We start from the raw sequence: 20,451 nt of genomic DNA, 5'->3' as shown, positions 1-20,451 counted from the left end.
ATAGTCAATGAAACAGACATTTTTCTGGTATTACCTGCTTTCAGCCAAGATCCATCTAACATCAGCTACAATATCTCGAGTATCATGACCCCTTCTAAACCCAGCCTGTACTTCTGGTAGTTCTCTGTTGATGTGCTGTTCCAGTCGTTTTTGGATAATCTTCAGTAAAATCTTGCTTGTATGTGAGATCAGTGAGATTGTTCTGTGGTTTCCCCATTCTGTTGGGTGACCTTTCTTTGGGATAGGAACAAATATCGATTTAAACCCTGTTTACTTAGATTCCAGCTATTCCCAATGTCAGTCCTGTTTTATAACAGTGGCATTATGCAGTGCTTGTTCCTTTGTGACTGAGATATTTCACTCAGCATAATGTCCTCCAGGGTCACCCATTTTGTATAATATTTCACAAGTTCCTTGTTTTTCAATGCAGCATAGTATTCCATTGTGTGAATATACCAGAACTTCTTCATTTGTTGCTGGGCACTTGGGTTGTTTCCAAGTCTTTACTATTGTGAACAAAGCCACAATGAACATGGGTGTGCATATGTCTGCTTGGGTGGCAGTTATGGTTTCTTTGGGGTATATTTCCAATAGTGGAATTACTGGGTTAAATGGTATTTCTATTTCCAACTTTCTGAGAAAGCACCATACCACCTTCTTTAGTGGTTGCACAATTTTATACCCCCACAACAGTGAATAAGGGTTCCAGTTTCTCCACAACCTCACCAGCATTTGTTGTTTGCTGTTCTGTCAAACTTTACTAATCTTACTGGGGTGAGATGGTATCTCATAGTTGTTTTGTACTTTATCGTTTTTTTAAGAAATAAAAAGTTGCTAGAGTCAGTCTCCTCCTGTGTGATTAACAGCCTCTGAAAATCTGCTGGAGGGTCAGCTATGGGTCTTCCATTTGAACATGGCTGAGCTATCAGTTATGTTATGAAAACTGATTTATAGTCTACATAAGATGGTCTGTTTTTCCTGTAATTGATAAAGGCCCTCTCCTAATTTTTTCTGAGTTATTTCTTACCCATACCAACTTGATGGTATTCAACAATAACCGAGTTTAAGCTTCCAAGTGAACTAGAGAAGTTTAGGACCTTTCTTTCACTCAAGCATGTTCTTCTTACTCAACAGCATAGAAATGGTTGAGAAATAACTCACAACCTTTTCAGAACAGAAATAGCTTCATTGATATGACTATTATTGCACAAAGCTACTTTGTTGCCCTCCTCTAGTCAGACTTGCTTGAAAGTGGTCACTTGCTGCCATAGTACTTTTCACAGAGCAGATAGCATGTGCATTGATGATAGCATATGGGCCTGGTTTTAAGAATGAGCAGTTTTTACATTTCCAGATGTCTAAATCCCGCTCCCTAGTCAAATTCAGCAGTGGGGAGGTGGTACACCAACTTAATCCAGATGTCTTAAGTTAGAATTAACAACTTTGACTAGGAAGCAAAAAAAAAAAAAGAATTAACAACTTTGTCTTGCAACCATCCATTTGAACATGGTTGAGCTATCAGTTATATTATGAAAACTGATATATAGTCTACATAAGATGGTCTGTTTTTCTTGTAATTGATAAAGGCCTTCTAATTTTTCTCTGTGTTATTTCTTGCAGAGCCCCGTAAGAACCAGCCTCCTGTTGCCATCGTGTCACCACCGTTCCAGGAGATCTCTCTGCCAACCACATCCACAGTCATTGATGGCAGCCGTGAGTACTTGTTCAGGCATGCTGTTTTGAAAACTACATGGTAGAAATACTTTGGCAGAAGATCTGGGGTCAGTATGTCTGCATTCTGTCTTGAGTATTTTAATTTTTTTTTATTATTAATTTCAATGAAAATTTACAGAGACTTTGGAATTACATTCTTTCATTGTTGCACTCTTCTCCCCACCCAACCCTTCTCCCCAGTACACTTTCCTCTTGGAAAAGTAAAAGAAAAATTCTTTCTTACAATCCCTCCCCCCAGGTCCACTCTACTATGCAGCCTTTGCTCTGAACTCCCATCATGACAAAAATACCTAATCATATATCCCTTTTAAACAGTTTTCTCCCTCATCTGTTTCAGTGCAGTACACATTATTGAGCCCATCTTTCTCAGGCTCCCCGCAACCCCGAGGTCAGTCCTGTTTTACAATAGTGGCACCATGCAGTATTTGTCCTTTTGTGACTGAGATACTTCACCCAGGGTCCTCCAGTGTCACCCAGTTTGAATAATATTGCATAAGCTCCTTGTTTTTCAATGCAACAGTCCTGTTTTACAACAGTGGCACCATGCAGTATTTGTCCTTTTGTGACTGAGATACTTCACTCAGCATAATGTCCTCCAGGGTCACCCATTTTGAATAATATTGCATGAGTTCCTTGTTTTTCAATGCAGCGTAGTATTCCATTGTGTGAATATACCACAGCTTCTCTATCCATTCATTTGTTGATGGGCACTTAGGTTGTTTCCAACTCCTTGCTATTGTAAACAAAGCCACTATAAACATGGGTGTGCATATATCTGCTTGTATGGCGGTTATGGTCTCTTTGGGGTATATTCCAAGTAGTGGAATTGCTGGGTCAAATGATATGTCTGTTTGCAACTTTTTGAGAAAGCGCCATACCGCCTTCCATAGTGGTTGCACTTGTCTTGAGTATTCTTAACCCATCTGAAGAAACTGATTAGGAATTAATAAGCCTGACAGGTCCTATTGAAAACCCCCATTATGGCTTATTTGAAACAGTATTTCTGGGATTTTACAGGTAGTTAGTATTATTCTAGTTAGTATTTTTCTAGTTGAAGCTCATTGGTTTTCAGATTTACTTAGACCAAATTTCCTTTCTCAGTTACAGAAACAAGCTCCTTCCTCTCATAGCAAGATAAAGTAATTGAGAGGCTGATGAGGAGCTCTCATCAATCATTACTACTTAACAAGGTTCTTGTCAGCCTTCTGCTGGAGAGACCTATAGAATTAACGCCACCTCTCTGTCTGGGTTCATTAAGGTTTTATCCTTCAGGGCATTGTCCTCTGATGGGAAAGATGAGATGATTTCTGAGTCTTTGCTGTTGATTCTGAGAGTGTGTGTGCAGGAGATGTTAGGCCCCTAACTCACCATATTTGCATGAGTTCTTTTGAAACCCATAAAGGCTCTGTTACTCTGACTGCCTTGGCACCCAGCAGTGGATTTTGCCACTGCAGTCACTGATTTAGTAGAGGAATCTCTAGCAAAGATAAGCATTTCATGTAGATGACTCTGGCAAAAAGGAAATTAGGATCATAAGAGTCTAAGAGTGAAGAAAAAAGAACAGGAAATGGCACTTAGGGAGTGATAGCAAGAATTTATATGTTGTTTTATATGCCATCCTGTCAACTATGACTGGTAGCGACTTTATGAACAACAGATCTGAACCTTACCCTCTTCTGTATCATCCTCACAATTTCCATTAGGCTTGATGAGCCCATTGCTATAGTTACTGCGTCAGCAAAATCCACTGAGACATTTCTTCTGGTAACCATATAGATTACTTGCAGTCCTTTTTTTAAAAAAATTCATACCATCATTCACTTTTATACAATTAATCATATACATTGTTTCATTCATGTGCATTTTGTTTTATACAGTCATTACTGTACTTTGTGTTTTATATAATTAATTACTGTTGATCTGCAACTTTTATCTCCCCATCTCAAGTATCATTGCACAACTTTTGACTTCTGTCTTTTGCTATTAAAAATGAAACTACTGTGATTAGTGGGACAAAACATGACAATTTACATACATGCAAATATAAATTGCTATGATAGGAATTATAAGGACAAAAAGTATATACATTGGCAGTTTGATGAATGCTCCTGAATTGCTCTTTATAGTTTGTATCAGGTTTTTGTCCATCATGACTTAGAGATAATATTATCTCTATCTCCATACTTTTACCCATATTATATATTATTAAAGTTTGATATTTTACCAATTAAAAATTGTCAACTATACTTTTAATTTGCATTTATTTTAATTGAAGTGAGGTAGAGTAGCTTTTCATATGTTTAACAAGTGTTGGTTTTCCTTTCTTCATGCAGTAGCATTTTAATCAGAGATTGCCTCTGTTGGAGTCCTTAGAAAACTATGCTATGGAATATTCGTAGAGAGGGAGAATGACTCAGTATGTCTAGGGAAGAAATAGTCTGGAGAGATAGTCTGTACTTTCATAAAGATTCCCTAACCTCAAATTACTGGTAGTTGCCTAATTTGTGTAAACTGGATAAGACCCAGTGTTGTTGTGTTGTAACTATTGTTTCTTTATGATCAAGAAAGCACTGATGATGATAGAATCGTTCAGTACCATTGGGAAGAACTAAAAGGACCTCTGAGGGAAGAAAAGATTTCTGAAGACAAAGCCATATTAAAACTAAGTAAGCTCGTTCCTGGGAACTACACTTTCAGGTAAATCATGATCTTACCTCTACTTTACCACAATCATTGTTTTCTTTGTGGGGTTTATAGTCTTATAGAAGCAACTTTGACAAATAGCAGATTCATTCTAGAGTTGATTGCTAATAGAGGTTTTGATTCTCCTGGTTCTTTGAGATCAACACTGATTGTGATTATGACAGTAACTATTTTTGAGGGTAAGAGTTTGCATAGGGTGTCTAAATTTACCATACATTCACCTCTTCAAAACTTTGCATGACTGATGTCCAAGATTGTCTAGAATATCTATTCAAGTAATGAAAGGGCCCCCCCGTTATCCTTTGTGGTTTCACTATCTTTCTCTTTTGTGGCTTTTGGAGAATTGACTCAAAGAAAGTCCTTTTGAGTACTAGTGTTGACATTTTAGAATTTGATTAATAAGAGTTAATGAGAGGCTGAGCCTGACTGTGGATTAATCTTTATTATATCTGTGTAATTGACTGCATGTTACAAAGCACTTATATAGACATAATGCAAACACCAAATACTACCATCCTCACTTTAAAGCTGGGGGGAAAAAATGAGGCTTTGAGTATGCTTAGTAAGTCCTCTGTGGTCACACTGCTCACTGTGATATCAGTGCAGATATTTTCTCACCCCCATGTCAGAACTCCATGTCTGATCTTGACTCAAATATATTTTCTTTATGCTTCCTTGAATGTTCTTCTCAGTCTTTTGGAGTTCTGTCCATCATTAAGGACAAGTTTACTTTCTACAGACTCTTTGAGATCTCTCTGGAATGGAGAGGCTATGTCTGTCTTCTTTTCCTCTTATACTTAGTGCCTTTAAATGGCATTGAACCTGGAGTGCTGTTTTATTCATGGGTACCTACTGTCCTCTCTCAGTGGATTTTTTTTTTTAATTTAAAAAAAAATTATTTTTTGTGAGTGTACCATCAAATCGGATCTGACTGGTACAGGAGGAGATTGCGCTTTCTTTTCCAGCAGAGCACCTGGTGGATTCGAACTGCATGCATCTGGGATTGCAGGCCACCAGAGCTCCCCATCACTGGATCTTTAGTAAAGTTTTAAACACTAGAAAGAGATAAAGGTCTTAGTACAACAACTCCCATGTAAATAAATATGCAAATTTTGACTTAAGACTTTGGCTGATAAACAATGTATTCAAACTTTGTAATTAAACCAGTATAAAATTTTTTTAAAAAAATCCCAACCAAAAATATATAAAGTTAATTAATTTTTAGTATAATCTTTTGATCACTAATAAAGTTGTTCTTGGGTGAATGAAAAGGTTAGCTGCTAAGCCAACAATAATGAAGCCTTTTCATTGGTTGAAAATGGAAATTTGAGTTGATTTTTACCTTATATTTCCTATATACATATTTTCTCATTTATGAATTTAGCCTGGGCTGGGTTGATTCTTTTCAAAATAGTAATTAATATTTCTTAAACATTACTCTGTCCTGTTCTGAATTCTTTGCCTGCAGTATCTCATTTAATCCTTTCAGTAGGAATTATTATTATTGTCTGTTTACCGATTTGGAAATTTAGGTACTTAGAGGTTAAGTAACTTGCCCTAGGTCACACCAAATTTAGAGTTGGAGCTTTAACTAAGATGTTACAGGTTTTGTGTGGCTTGGTTATTAGTAGTGATTCTTTCCTAAGCAATGACTAGTTTTAGGTTTTGTTTTGTTTTTGTTTTTTAATTTTAGGTTTTTTAACATGACCTGATAAGATTGGATCAGATGAGTTTTTTTTGTTTGTTTGTTTGTTTTTTAATTTTAGGTTTTTTAACATGACCTGATAAGATTGGATCAGATGAGTTTTTAAAGTACCAGTCTAGGTGCAGCTCATGTGCTTTTTCCTTGTCTCCACATTACTTAGCAGTAGCCTCTTTTCCAGTGTTTGGTTCCAGGAGCTCTGCAAGCAATCCGAGGACTGTTCAGTGTGAGAGAGCAGTCAATGGCCAGCTACCTGCCTTGTTGCTCTTTGTCTTTAACTTGCTTTTTTCAGTTCTGGAGGACAAGTAGGATATGGAAAAACAACAAGGAAACAGACTAGAGGCAACATTTCTATAGGATATTCCCCCCAGATGTTTGCTGATTAGCACATATTATGGAATGTATTGTATGGCTTTTCTTTTCCTTCTAAAGACTGTCATATTTAAAAGTCCTCTTCAGACTGTAGGTAACGGGATTTATACAATAAAAATATGTAGATGCCTGGCTTAGTTTGTGGCTGTTAGTGAGAATCAAACAAACTATATATGTCTTTTCTATGCTTTTCCTCTTTCTGTCAGCAAAATGGAAGGAGCCCAAGCCTTCTTACTTGCTTATGCTCACATTTTGAGGTGGCATGAGAAGCTTTAGGCTGTTCAGCTGGAAGGCATCATTTAGGTAAAAGCCTGCTCTTACTCATGAACAATTTTTTTCCTCTCTTGCAAATCCTATTTCACACTGGCACAAGCTACTGAACTGTGATAGCATAGAACAACTTATTTTCATCTCAGGCTCATACCTTACTAGGGCCAACCCTCTTTTTCCATTCCAGAGGCTGTCTGCCCAAGATATTTATTCTTGTAAGGTTATTATGAGACTATATCACACCTTTATGTGCCTTGTAAAGATCCTAGCATGCTGATATTTGAAGATAATATAATATGGTGGTTGTAGAGACATATACCTAGATTGAGATCTAATTCTGATGCTTTGAAAATGTGTGACTTTGTACAAGTTATTTTTAGCTCTTTCTGCCTCAGTCTCTTCATATGTTAAATGAGGAATATACTTTATATATAGCTGTTGTGAGGATTCACTGGATTGTGAAGCATTTGGAATAGTGTACGTAGTAAACACTCAGTCCATGCTAATGTTTCCTATTACACTCTGCCTTTCCAAGAGGAATGGGTAAGATTGACACTTACTAGCTGTATTTATTAGCCTTGTCTTCAAATATTTATTCTTTTTTCCTTCATCCCATCCCTGATTGTATTCCTCTCTCTGCTTTGGTAGCTTGACTGTGGTAGATTCTGATGGTGCTACCAACTCTACTACTGCAAGCTTGACCGTCAACAAAGCCGTGGATTATCCCCCTGTGGCCAATGCAGGTCCCAATCAAGTGATCACCCTGCCCCAGAACTCCATCACCCTCTTTGGCAACCAGAGCACTGATGATCACGGTATCACAAGCTATGAATGGTCACTCAGCCCACGCAGCAAAGGAAAAGTGGTGGAGATGCAGGTAGGAGGGAGTAGTTACTATCTTATCTTGCCCAGGAGAACTAGAGTTGCTGGATTGGATCACCTTTCAAGGCTTGTTTCGGCATCATTTAAATTATCCAAGTCAGATTTGGTTTTTAAAAGAATTAGATCAACAAAAAGCCCCCTATAAGCCTAGAATATTTAATGTACCTTGAGTTACAAGATTAGCAAAAAATTATATCCAGAAAATATTTAATATTAGAGGAAAATCCTAGAGCAGAAAGGTTACTAGTTTTTCTCATATGATTTAAGAAGAGTTAAACTATATAGACTCTAGAAGTGCAAAATTTTACTGAACTCTATAACTTAGATAGCCATGTAGTAAGCCTCTCTCTTGAAAGAACAAAGAAGAGACTAGATCTGTCACAGGCAAAGTGAAATTAAGAAACTGTATTAAATCAAGAAAACTGTGTCAGCTATGACAATCTAGAGAGCTGAATCTTTGACTAAAGGCTCTTGTACAGCTGGCTGTTTGCTATGTGGCCGTATGCTCTTAGTATTGATAAGTACAAGTAAATAAATAATGATAAAAAATTGAAACCTGTATGTGAAAATTTCCTACTTCTAAGATGTCATAGTGAGCTCTGATGACCTACTAGTAAGCTGCATTGCAATCCTAAAGGCTTGCAGTTTGAATATACCAGTTGCTGTGTAGGAGAAGCATGGGCAGTCTCCTCCCATGCCTTAGAAAATGTGCTAGAGGGTCAGTTACGGCTCTCTTTGGACTCAGCAGTACACAACAGCAAAATATCCTAGCCTAATACATTTTCTGCAAACTGGATTCAGCCTTTCGGTTACCACATTTCCCCCGCTGCTCTAGGAAAGGTCATGAACCGCAAGTTAATGTCCATAAACTGGACAAACTCAAAGTTTGCCCCAAATTATTTATAACATTCTTCTTACACTCTAAATTCTGTGATTCTAGGCTTTGGGCGTGAGTTTAAGCCTACATCTTACCTGGCTTTAGTTGAAGAGCTGTGATAGATTTTTCTGATGCTGCAGATTCTATGCAAATCTATAAGATAACAGCATGATACCAGGCAGCCTGAGTTACTGCCATACTTTATTGAGAAGCCTTTCTTAGGTTCACTCTGTGACCTCAATAGGAAGAGGAATTTATTAAACATTATTTTTTAAACTGTTTTGTTTCATTATATGCTCACATTGTTCTCCCTGGCTTGGGTTACAGAGACTGATCCTAGTTTAGTTATCTCTGCATATTTTCCCTTGCTTCCCTCCCTTTTGAGAGTTTTGGCTTTATTTGAAACTGCTGCTGTGTCAGGGAAGGTTGTTTCTTTGAACTTTTAGTAATATATCCCTAAATATCTGATTCAGCATTCACAGATTTTGCTGACTTGAGAGATAATAGTCCCAGTACCACCTTGGATTTATAAACTGAGTAAAACATTTGTATAAGAACAGGAGTTACTGTGTGATTTTCAGATTATTGTATTTGACTTTCTGTTTGTCTGGTTTATCAATACAGGGTGTTAGAACACCAATCCTGCAGCTCTCTGCAATGCAAGAAGGAGACTACACTTACCAGCTCACGGTGACCGACACGATAGGACAGCAGGCCACAGCTCATGTGACTGTTATTGTGCAGCCTGGTAGGTTCTAGCCTTTTGGTGCAAATTCTTTTATTAGCTAGTCCCTCAAAACTTGGGTTAAGGGAAGTATAAAATTAATCTACAAAATGAAAGCATTACTCAGTTACTGTTTCTGTGTTTGTTATTCTGAGTTGTGTGAGGTTAGAAGCAAGAGACACCAATCCATGAGACCTCTAGAAGCTTCTGTTGTTTATTCCTTCTGAGCCTTTTCATAGCTAGAGAAAAAGAGTATTTTACAGTCCTCACTTGGACTCTTGCTCTTGGCTAGTTATAAGATCATCAAGGGAACCTAGGAGCAAGAGTGCCTGCCATCCCAAATCCTACTATATCTTTTAAGAGTCAGCTTAAAGTACATTTTCTCAAGAACACCTTCTTTAGCATTCGAACACTGATTTGAGCTGCTATAGCATTATGTTTCAAATTTAGTCTGGCATATGCTTGGTTATCCTTTTCTTCCTTCAGAATTCTTTTATGTAGGTTGAGAGGCAGAATCCCTGTGGCTTCCAGAACATACATTCCAATTGGTTTTTCTGCTTTCCCAGCTGGAGTTTGACCTCTTAAAGTCTCTGTCTTCTAGAAAACAACAAACCTCCTGAGGCAGACGCAGGCCCTGATAAAGAGTTGATCCTGCCCGTAGATAGCACAACACTGGATGGTAGTAAAAGCTCAGATGATCAGAAAATTACCTCCTATCTCTGGGAAAAAACACAGTGAGTATTGACACATAACTTATACAAAACCTGTACACCTTGGTAAAAGGAGTTGCTTACATTTAACTTGTTCTGGCTTATCCAGGAGATTACTGAGAAAGAGTTTATAACCCTAAACTCCAGTCTTAAGAAAAGTATATCATAGGTATTATTTATAAAGAAAATAGAAAGCTTCCTATCACCTAGCCCCCAGATAGTACTGTGTGGTTGTAGTGCTTTAACAGGTATAATCCGTCACCCGAAATGTAGAGTTTAATTATGCTTGAGAGGCAGAATGGAAAGGGTAATGGAGCAGGAAAATACTGTTGCTCAAAATTAAGTGGGTCAGACTAGTAGGGGGTATGGGGCAGAATCGCTACTAAGGGAAATTGAAAATTCATCTGCAAAATGAAAGCATAAATCTGTTACTATTTCCTTAAAAACACTTTTTTACCACTTATGTTAGCCAGAGGCCAAGGGCAGTAACCAAGACAGTATTAATAAACTAAACGAACCATTCCTGGTTTTCAGAATGAAAGGAAGCCAAATAAGGTTTATTAAACCAAAAAAAGGAACTTAAAAAAAAAAAAGGAACTCATTTATGCAGGATCCTACAACAAGAAAAGGAATTCTAAGGAAGAATTTCAATTCCATGAAGTTAACAATCACAAGTCAGATTGGTCTTTTAAATTTTTTTATTTCTTTGACTAGGGTGTTAGATATGGGTGGAGTAGGATTGTAATTTAACTGTAGAAACCATTTGATTGGTGATTACCTGAATTGGATTCCAGAAATTATTTCCCTAGGCTCTTGCTTCTATCTTTTAAAGAATCTAATCTTCCTCAGCCCAGTGTGTTTTAATTGTAACTGTTTGCTGAAGATACGGCTAATAAACCTTTGGTTTCGTTTTATTAGTGTTTAAAGCAGAGATAGTGCTTAGCATAGCTTCCTAGAGGAAGATTCTGTTTTATAAAAAAGGGATTGTTAGGGTCAAGGGTTATAAATTTAAAAAGCAAAGCCAAACCCTGGATGTTGATTTCTCTGGGTTTTACAGAAAAACTCTATTATAATTGTAAGCAGAAGGGTCATGTGGTTATGTGCAGCCTTGTATCTCGATGCTGGCACAGAGTTCACATTGTGCTGCCGGCAACTGCTCTCAGGCCATAAGAAAAGGAAGGATACTGGCTGTCCTGGTCCTCTGTGGCCCCTGCCCAGGAACTGGCGGAAATTGAGCTGCTTGATAAGGAGATGGTTTTATCCTGAGAGTCCTCTTGCAACCTTGGCCCATTTCCCTTCCTTGACTTTTCATCTAGAGAGGTTTGGCATGTGATTAAGAAATGCATTATTGGTTTTTGCTGGCCAGAGCTGAACCAACTACTGAGCCAGAAATGCTTTTCAGAAACATAATTTTTAAGTAATTCTTTTGATCAGAGACCTGTGTGGGGCACTTTCTTTTACAAATTGAGAGTAAAGAGTTTGAATATTACAAAGCTCAGATAAAGAAAGGATAAGGCTAAATGTCTTTAAAAGCTGGTGACTGGAATTTTCTGACCAGCAGGTATACTGTATTTTGGGGCCAAATGGTACTTTGTTCAAATGGAATATTTTTAAACATGTCCTCTACTATTTCTGTTAAATAGTAGTTCATATCTTAGCTGAAGAAGCCAGGGACCAGAGAGCAACAGACAGGTATAATTCGAACCTCTGGTTTCTCTTTGTTCAGGGGACCTGATGGCGTGCAGCTCGAGAATGCTAACAGCAGTGTCGCTACTGTGAGTGGGCTGCAAGTGGGGATTTATGTGTTCACCTTGACTGTCAAAGACGAGAGGAACCTGCAAAGCCAGAGCTCTGTGAATGTCATTGTCAAAGAAGGTACCTCCCTGCCTTGAGGTGGTGGGGGAGACCCTTTAGATCAGAGAACTCAGGAATCAGTTATGTCTTGTTTGGCTCCAGAGTTTGATTAGAGACATCAAGGGACGGGAAGAAGCTTCTAGGCTGAGGGCTGTTGCTTTTTTAAAAAATAACCTTTAATTGAATGACTAATTAAAATTAAGCTCCTTTCATTTGTCCTTCCCTTATTTGTCTTATATCCCTTCCCTCCTTTTTCTCTCATTTTGAAAACAGTTGTTGTTGTTGTTGTTATGTGCTGTCGAGTCGTTTCCGACTCATAGCGACCCAATGCACAACAGCCCTAAACCCTGCTCTATCCTGCGCCAACCGCACTGCCTCTGACAGTAGTCTGGGTAAAAGAATTAAGGATTTTTCCGGTTACATTTTTATTTTTGCCTCTGTGCTAAGACCTGGGAGTCTCTGTGGCTTGCCTGCTAGCTACAGTGACACCTGCTGGCAAGACGGTAGAATGACTGCTGTACTGGAGTGCGGTGAGATAAGCAGGACTTTGCACTAGTGTACAGGCACTGTTATGACTGTGCAGGAGGGGATCCTTAGGTGATTGTAGGGAAGATCACAGTGCCCTTCAGGTATAGCATTCTGAACATAACCCCTGAGTAAGCATGCAAGCTTTAGTTAGGGGCCCAGTGAAGTGAGGATTCTCTCACTTGTTTTTTTTTTTTTTTGGTTTTGGGGCTTTTTTTGTTGTTGTTAAAGTACTAAGGAAAGAATGAAAAAAAGGTCTCCAAGAGTAACATTTTAAACTCTACTTAAAAAGATTTGTCTGTGTGTGTGTGTCTGTCTGAATGAAAGCTAAATTCCAGGACTTTATTTCTCATCATTACATTTCAGTAAAGCAGGGAAGTAGGTTCCTTTTAGGGAGGCCTCTCTGAGAAAGTTAAATTTGCTTCCACTCTACACATGTCAGAAAAACATTTCTCTGGGTAAGACTGTAGCCCCAGGACTTGCTTACCAAGCTGGAGGCTTTAAATCTGTTCGTTGGTTTCTGACATGGGTAGAAACATAAAGCAGTTCTCTGTTTTAAGATTTATCTGATGATTAATTCCTCCATGAACATCATAAAGAAACATTACTTCTTTTCCAGAAAATTACATTCTTTCAATGATTATCTCTTTGGTTAGAAATTAACAAACCACCAATAGCCAAGATAACTGGGAATGTGGTGATTACATTGCCCATGAATACAGCAGAGCTGGATGGCTCCAAGTCCTCAGATGACAAAGGAATAGTCAGCTACCTCTGGACTCGCGATGAGGGAAGCCCAGCAGCAGGGGTAAGTGCTAGGGAGTGGAGACATGCTAGGTCAGTAGTAAGATAGGGAGCAGAGGGTAAGCCTGATAATCTGGAATGTATTTTTAACCAAGTGGTCTCTTGTACTGAACTTTGATTGTTCTCTGGGAGCAGCCAGGGAGATTAAATGACTTGCACACAGTCATTTCACAAACTGTTGGTGCATATGATGTATTTATCTCATCTTTTTCTAGCAGATATGGGCACCAGTATCATTACAGAGGAATTACTCAGAGTTGAAGCCTTTTGGCTTAGAGGGTATAGTTTACAGAAGCAAGGATTGACTCCCAGAAAGGAATGATGTTTTTTTTCTCCAACATTGCCGTATTTTTTAATCCCACAGGAGGTATTAAATCACTCTGACCATCATCCTATCCTCTTTCTTTCCAACCTGGTTGAGGGAACCTACACATTTCAACTGAAAGTGACTGATGCAAAGGGTGAGAGTGATACAGAGCAGACCACTGTGGAGGTGAAGCCTGGTGAGTTCACTTGGCGATGAGACCTAGTGGGATTGCTGGGCCAGCCAATTAGGACCTCTTTTCCCCTAGCATGAACAAGACAAGATGGAATGTCCTGTATTTTTTATCTTTTAAATAAATAATCTAGATTTTATTTTTAGGTTTTAAAAATCTATAGTCAAACTGAAAAATCCTTAGCCCAACCAAAACCCATTCATGTTAAGTCACTTCCAACTCTTAGCAACCCTGGGGAAACTGTCTAGTCCAGTAGTGCTGCTCCTATTCACACAGGCAGATTAGCCCGCTCCCAGATTGTCTCAGATGGAGAGACTGTAACTCAGAGAGGGCAGGGCTTGCTCAGTGTCACACAGCACTTGTGTCAGAGCCAGGCCTTTGTGCCCCTCATCTAGTGCCTTCTCCTCTACACGTGACTGAGGAGACAAGGCTCACGGTGCATTGGAAATTTGAGCACAGGAATAGTTTGAGTCATGATGTCTCATCAGCGCCCAGATGCAGAAAACAATTTATTTTTATAAGTTAAGCCTGAGGCTTTATCTGACAATCCAGGGAAGGTAAAGTAACTGGTGTCCTTTATATTTTTCAGATTTGCAGAAAGGAAATTTTCTTCTTGAATAAAACCAATTTTTGTTTTACTTTGATACTGATTAGGCAATAGGGAGGAAAACTACAGGAGGTAGGGCCAAGATTCAGAAATTCCCGAGCATCTGATAAGAAGGCAAACTAACGTTAAACCTACTCTTTGTTATCTAGGGCAAGCCCATGTATGAATGTATTATTATTACTTTATTATTATTTTGTGTGTGTGTGTGTGTGTGTGTGTGTGTGTGTGTGTATTGTCAAATTGGATCTGACTGGTACAGGAGGAAATTTTCCCTCCTTCTCCAGCAGAGCATCTGGTGGATTCGAACCGCTTGCCTCTGGGATTGCAGTGCAGCTCCTTACCACTGAATGTCTTTTCAGTTGGGAAAGGATCTAGGAAGTCTCCTAGTCCTTGTCCTATCTCTAGGAATGATAACATGTAAAGTGCGAAAAGTCTCATGTGAATAGTTAGATCACAGCCTACAAATTATGCTTCCCACCCACTGCCTTCAAATTGATTCCAGCTCACAGTGATGATAATTCATACGGCCTCCAAGTCTGTAAATATTAATAGGAGACTGCTTCATCTTTCTCCCGTAGAAGAGCTGGTGGGCTTGAACTGCTGACCTTTCAGTTAGCAGCCTACTGTGCTACCAGGACTCCTTTAAATTATACATCAAAATAGGCAAAGTGTGCATACTACATATGTGAATATGATACTCTGAGCAATCACTTTTACCTTTTACCTTTGAAATGTAGAATTGTCTGTAAGATGTATTCAGAAGTAAAACACAATCGCTTCACAGCTCGAGAGTTATAGAAAGATAATATGGCAGCACTGATGTTGCTGTAAACAAATCCTTATTTCTTGATTGCTTGGATTATCTTTGTTTTTCTGAAGGGGACAGGTATGGTCTGATTCTTCGTAAGGTTGTTGAGATGTCCACTCCTTCCCTGCATTCCTCTCTCCAGCATTGCTTTAAAGGGCAAAGGTAGATCACATACAGCAGGATTGGGAGAGGTTATTTGCCACCCATTACTTGGCCTGGAAAGTTTAGCAAAGCCAAATGAGCCAGGCCTTAAAGTGCTTCTCTCTTCTCAGCCTCCCTTCACTTGTCCCCAGCACAGGCATAGTGATTCTTAGGTTGGTGGAGACACCAAGAATGCTTTAAACACTTGCCATGCCAGCTCCTGATGGGGTCTTTAGTATTCACCGTTGTTTCTTTCAACTTAAAGGTCAGTTGCATTTCTCAATATTCTCCCCTTTCCTGTGCCACAGAATACACACAGAGGCAGGTCTGTTATCTCTCCTACTTCTAAAGCCATGACTGATCCACATGCTTTCCAGATCCCAGGAAAAACAACCTGGTGGAGATCATCTTGGATGTCAACGTCAGTCAGCTAACTGAGAGGCTGAAGGGAATGTTCATCCGCCAGATTGGGGTCCTCCTGGGGGTGCTGGATTCGGACATCATTGTGCAAAAGATTCAGCCATACACGGAGCAGAGGTAGCTGGGCATTGGATGGGGGGAGAAAGGAAAAGACCACGGGCCATCTGGGCTTCTTGTTTGAGCTGAGAAATAGTTAGAAAAGATAGAGAAAGGTGGCATTTCTGACAAAGACTGCCCTTGATGTCCATTCCTCTAATAAACTCAACATTACAGCAATGTATGGGGTGGGGGCTAGGGTACAAAATCAGAGGAAGTCCATTGTTTCTGAAGTCCATAGTCTATTTGGGGAAATAGTCAAGTAGACACAGAACAACAATACAGGGGTTTGACATAATTTGTGGTATTATGGAAACAGAAACAAGAGTTAGGACTTTTTCCAGGACAGCTAGGGTACAAGATAATCCAACAATTTCTCAGAAGACATAGGTCCTATTGGCAGATGCAGAAGAGTGAGGGGAAATTTGGAAGAGGAGAACAAAATGAGTAATTACTGTGTGGTGTGCAAGTACAGAAATTCCTTCTCCTTTAGAAGGAATGGTGGAAGGTAAGTCTGGCTACATAAATTGAGTAAAGTTGTGTGCAAACCAGAGGGGCTGGTTTTTAATGGTTTTGTCAGAATGATCCTAGGTGGTTTATTTTCTATAAGTATATATTTTTGTTTGTTTGTTTTTACAAGCAAAAACATATCATAGTAGAATTTTTCTTTTCTTTTTAAAGAGAGGCTAGTAGTACAGAGGCTTGACTAAGATAGAGAGAAACCAAAGGCTGGGGGACCAACTTGAAATCCTTTGAACTCATCCAGTAAGATGATAATGACCTAAACTAGGATAGAGGCAGTATGGATGGTAGAAGAGATGGAATTTAAGAAGCTAAGCCAACAGAACTTGGTGAACCTTTAGGGAATGAAGGTGATTAAGGCATCAAATATGAGACTTCTGGTTTTGGTTACTAGTTAGATGATGAATACTATTAATTAAGATTAGGGATATAGAAGGAGCCAATTCAGAAGGGAAGATAATTTGTTTAGTTTGATTGTTGAATTTGGAGATATTTTATCAGTAGTGCTGTTGAGTCACCGCCAACTCAGAGCTGACCCTCTCACGGGTTAGATGCTCTAAATTGTATGGGAGGAGATTGCTTATCTTTCTTCCATGGAACATCTGGTGGATTTGAATCACATGCCTTCAGTTGTCAGCACAGCTCCTTACCGCTTGGCCACCAGAGCTCCTATTCTATCAAATAGCGTAGGCTGGAATTAGAATAGACAAAAAAGTCAAAGAGAAGTAACGAGCTCCCAGGCAGGAGTCAAATCTGTTAGGATACAGAGTCACAGTGAGGATGGAACTCTGTAGGACACTGATGTTTCAGGAGTAGAAAGAAAGAAAGAAGAGTCAGCAAAGAAACTTAAGAAGCTGCTGTTGGACAGAAGAGGGAAACTAGGCAGGAGTAGTCTTCTGGAAACTAAGGCTGTATGGAGGTAGTGGGCTGCTTGAAGGACTCAGATGCTCACGGAGAGGTGGGCGTGGTGAGCACGTAAGCAGGCTTTTGGGTTTCTGTTGAGTGGTAGGTCAGCAGAACCTTGGGCCAGGCACTTTTCTAGAGGCATCCTCTGAAAGAAGTGGGTACAATGAGATTATGGGTAGATTGAGGATATGGAGATAGCAAAAATAACATCTTAGACAGAATTTGTGCTGAAGATAATGTGGGTGATAGGATTTTTAAAAATACTTTTTATTTTTTTGTTTGTTTGTTTTAAATTTCTGTCAGTGTACCGTCAAATCAGATCTGACTGGTACAGGAGGAGATTGTCCCTCCTTCCCCGGCAGAGCATCTGGTGGATTCGAACCGTGCGCCTCTGGGATTGCAGTGCAGCTTCTTGCCACTAGGCCACCAGAGCTCCCCTAAAAATACTTTTTAAACATGGGAAATACCTGAACATATATATAGGCTGAGGGGAAGGTGCATATGCAAAAGGAGGTGAGGGAGTCTTGGGTGTGTGATAAGTGAAGAGGCCTGGCTAGGAGAAGGAGCAGGACCACCACTGTTTCTGGAGGAAAGAGAAGAGGAAGGAAGATGTGCTATCATGGATGACTTTAGAGGAAGCCAGGATGAAATTTGAGTGTTGATACCAACATCCTGTCTTTTGTCTGTGATACTGGAGGCAAGGCTACCTGCTTGAGAAGAGAGGGATGCCATGGGAAGGCTGAGGAAAGTGGTAATGGTTGGAAGCAGAGTTTAGGAAAGGCTTTGAGTAAAGTTGGGGTCTCGGCCAGAGTGAGAAACATGAGGTATGAGCAGTAGTTCCCAAGTCCAGCTACACATAGAATCTCTGGGAAGTTTTTGTGAACACACCATGACCCGTGTGTCACTCCTGAGATTGTAATTCTGTTAGTCAGGAGTGGGGCCTGGACTACCAGGTGAATCCCATATGCAGTCAGGGGTCACTCAGTTCACTGAACTGTGCTTAGCAGCCTGGAAGTAAGAACAGGTAAAATGACTTGTTTGGATTGTTCTTTAGTTGGTGGCATTTACTGGACAGGAACAACAGAAACACATTAGCAAGAGTGCTGTTAGGAGCATTACAGAAGAGTTTGTTCTTCCTATTCCTGCACATATGGAATAAGGAATTGGTCAGTAGCTGATTAACTGAAGAATACAGAGGGAAGAGGTGATGGGAGAGAGAATATATTACAGTGGGAAATAGCATGGGAAATACAGTGGGCATTACACAAGACAGGGATGGTTTCTGAGCCTTACGCACTAGTGGGTAACAAGCTTTATGACAGGACGATCTACCTCACCTCTCTGAAAGTTTTATCAGCTGTAAAAATCCTCGAACCTGAATTACAGGATTGCTGCTAAAGATCGAATAAGATTGTGTAGTGCTCAAATAAATGATCATTATTATTAGTTTATTTTGATACTGTGGGAGATCTGGGGTGGATATTCTAGCAAGCATTTTTAAATATAGATTTGGTTACTCAGGAGGAAAGAGGAGGAGAGGAGAAAAGGAGGTCACTCATGGGGAGAGGCAATAAAGATTTGAGGGTTTTTGGACTATTGACAGAAATTGAAACTGTAAGTATGTATAGCTTACGTAACTGAGGGGAAATAATGGGAAAGGGACCATACGTTTCTTATGGCAAAGACTTTTTTTTTGTTATTCTAAAATCTATAATACCCCATTGTTAGCATCGCTGTGCAGCGAGCTTTTAGATTCTTTGACAGAGTTCCAAAGCTTTATGTCTTGTCACACATAAAAAATAGTCCTATTTATATAACACTTTGGGATAAATAGACAAGACTGCTTGCACTGGAAGCAACTGGTCCAGAGTTCCACACATCCACCCTGGAGGCCAAAGGGAACAATATCTTAGACATACCTACAATTTAATGTGAGCCACAGATTGGAAAGATCTCTTTATGAAACTAACGTGCAGCTCAGGAAACAGTCTGTCAAAAATTAGGGTTTAGACTAGGGAGCAGATTTTGTTCTACTCAGATGTAAGTTCAGAGCCAGGTAAGTTCAATCCATCTTGGACAGAAATTGACAGAAAGTGACCAGATTCTGGGCATGGAGTAACAAAATTTTACACCAACTACACCATTATGTAAGAGTTTTCTTGTTGTCATAGAAACGATTGCTGTAGTTCTGGTATGACCTGTGGATGCTGCTTTACAAAGCATTGTGTAATGAGTAACCCAGGCACAAACCTAATAGCACCACCGTAGTCAAAGCTATAAACAAGCTGATAACAGGAATCTAATAACATAACCATAATAAAATTCTCACTTTTCTGCTCTTCCAGTTTCCATTTAGAATGGGCCCACTCAGTCAGGGCAACCTAGGGCATTTTTTATAGACTTTGGAGTCATGTACAGCAGGGCTCGAAACTGGCTCTGCCATAAATTAACTGTGTGACCTTGGGTAAGTTATTTAACCCTTCTGAGCTCCAGTGTAAAATGGAGATGATGCTAGCTTGTGAAAGAATTCATTTAGCACTTAGCACAGTGACTGATACAAACAGAAGGTGCTCAGTTAATGGTAGCAGCAGCAGCTGCTGCTATTGTTGCCAGCTTCAGCTCATTCATACTGTTGCATGTCTCTGCAGCACCAAGATGGTATTTTTTGTTCAAAATGAGCCTCCCCATCAGATCTTCAAAGGCCATAAGGTGGCAGCAATGCTCAAGAATGAACTGCGGAAGCAAAAGGCTGACTTTCTGATATTCGGAGCCCTGGAAATCAATACTGTCAGTGAGTAGTTCTGAGGTTTGGTTGTGGCAGTCTGCCCAGTGCCCCCGCCTCACCTGGAGACCCTACTCCCTCCCACAGCTGCCTTCTCTGGGAAGGCGGAGATGACTATTATCTATACTTCTGTCATCATGAAGGAGTCTTGACTGACTCATTGCAGAGGCTCCTCACCCAGGTCTGTGGACCCCTGTGATAGCATTAAGGGGACTGGAGTTTGAGTTAAAGGAAATGACATCTTTATTTTCACAAACCTCTGACTGAAATGTATTGTTTCCCTTGGTTATGAAGATAGGCACTGAATTAGACCACCTGTGAATTTGAGGCAATAGAAGTCATAGATCATTTCCTCTCATGTTACATGACAAAACATCCTTTTTATCCATCAAAATTTCTTCAAATTTTTCTTAAAAATTTCTTTATCTAGGGGCGCTCTGGTGGCCTAGTGGCAAGGAGCTGCAACTATAATCCCAGAGGCACACGGTTCGAATCCACCAGATGCTCTGCCGGGA

General features: G+C 39.6%; 1 protein-coding gene across 1 annotated transcript in view; it reads left to right on the top strand.

The window, feature by feature from the left end:
• The window catches only part of KIAA0319L (KIAA0319-like ortholog), a 190,710-nt gene that overhangs the window by 149,571 nt on the left and 20,688 nt on the right, over positions 1-20,451 (top strand). The window contains exons 8-17 of the mRNA XM_006886434.1: positions 1,621-1,713; positions 4,299-4,431; positions 7,430-7,658; positions 9,165-9,288; positions 9,866-9,998; positions 11,701-11,849; positions 13,010-13,161; positions 13,522-13,660; positions 15,588-15,747; positions 19,803-19,945. Coding sequence (XP_006886496.1) covers positions 1,621-1,713; positions 4,299-4,431; positions 7,430-7,658; positions 9,165-9,288; positions 9,866-9,998; positions 11,701-11,849; positions 13,010-13,161; positions 13,522-13,660; positions 15,588-15,747; positions 19,803-19,945 — 1,455 coding nt within the window. The remainder of the gene's footprint in view (positions 1-1,620; positions 1,714-4,298; positions 4,432-7,429; positions 7,659-9,164; positions 9,289-9,865; positions 9,999-11,700; positions 11,850-13,009; positions 13,162-13,521; positions 13,661-15,587; positions 15,748-19,802; positions 19,946-20,451) is intronic.

The sequence above is a fragment of the Elephantulus edwardii genome, unplaced genomic scaffold (assembly GCF_000299155.1).
Source record: "Elephantulus edwardii isolate Elephantulus edwardi_28Jun2011 unplaced genomic scaffold, EleEdw1.0 scaffold00049, whole genome shotgun sequence".
Lineage (NCBI taxonomy): Eukaryota > Metazoa > Chordata > Mammalia > Macroscelidea > Macroscelididae > Elephantulus > Elephantulus edwardii.
This window is presented reverse-complemented; position numbering and strand designations above follow the sequence as displayed.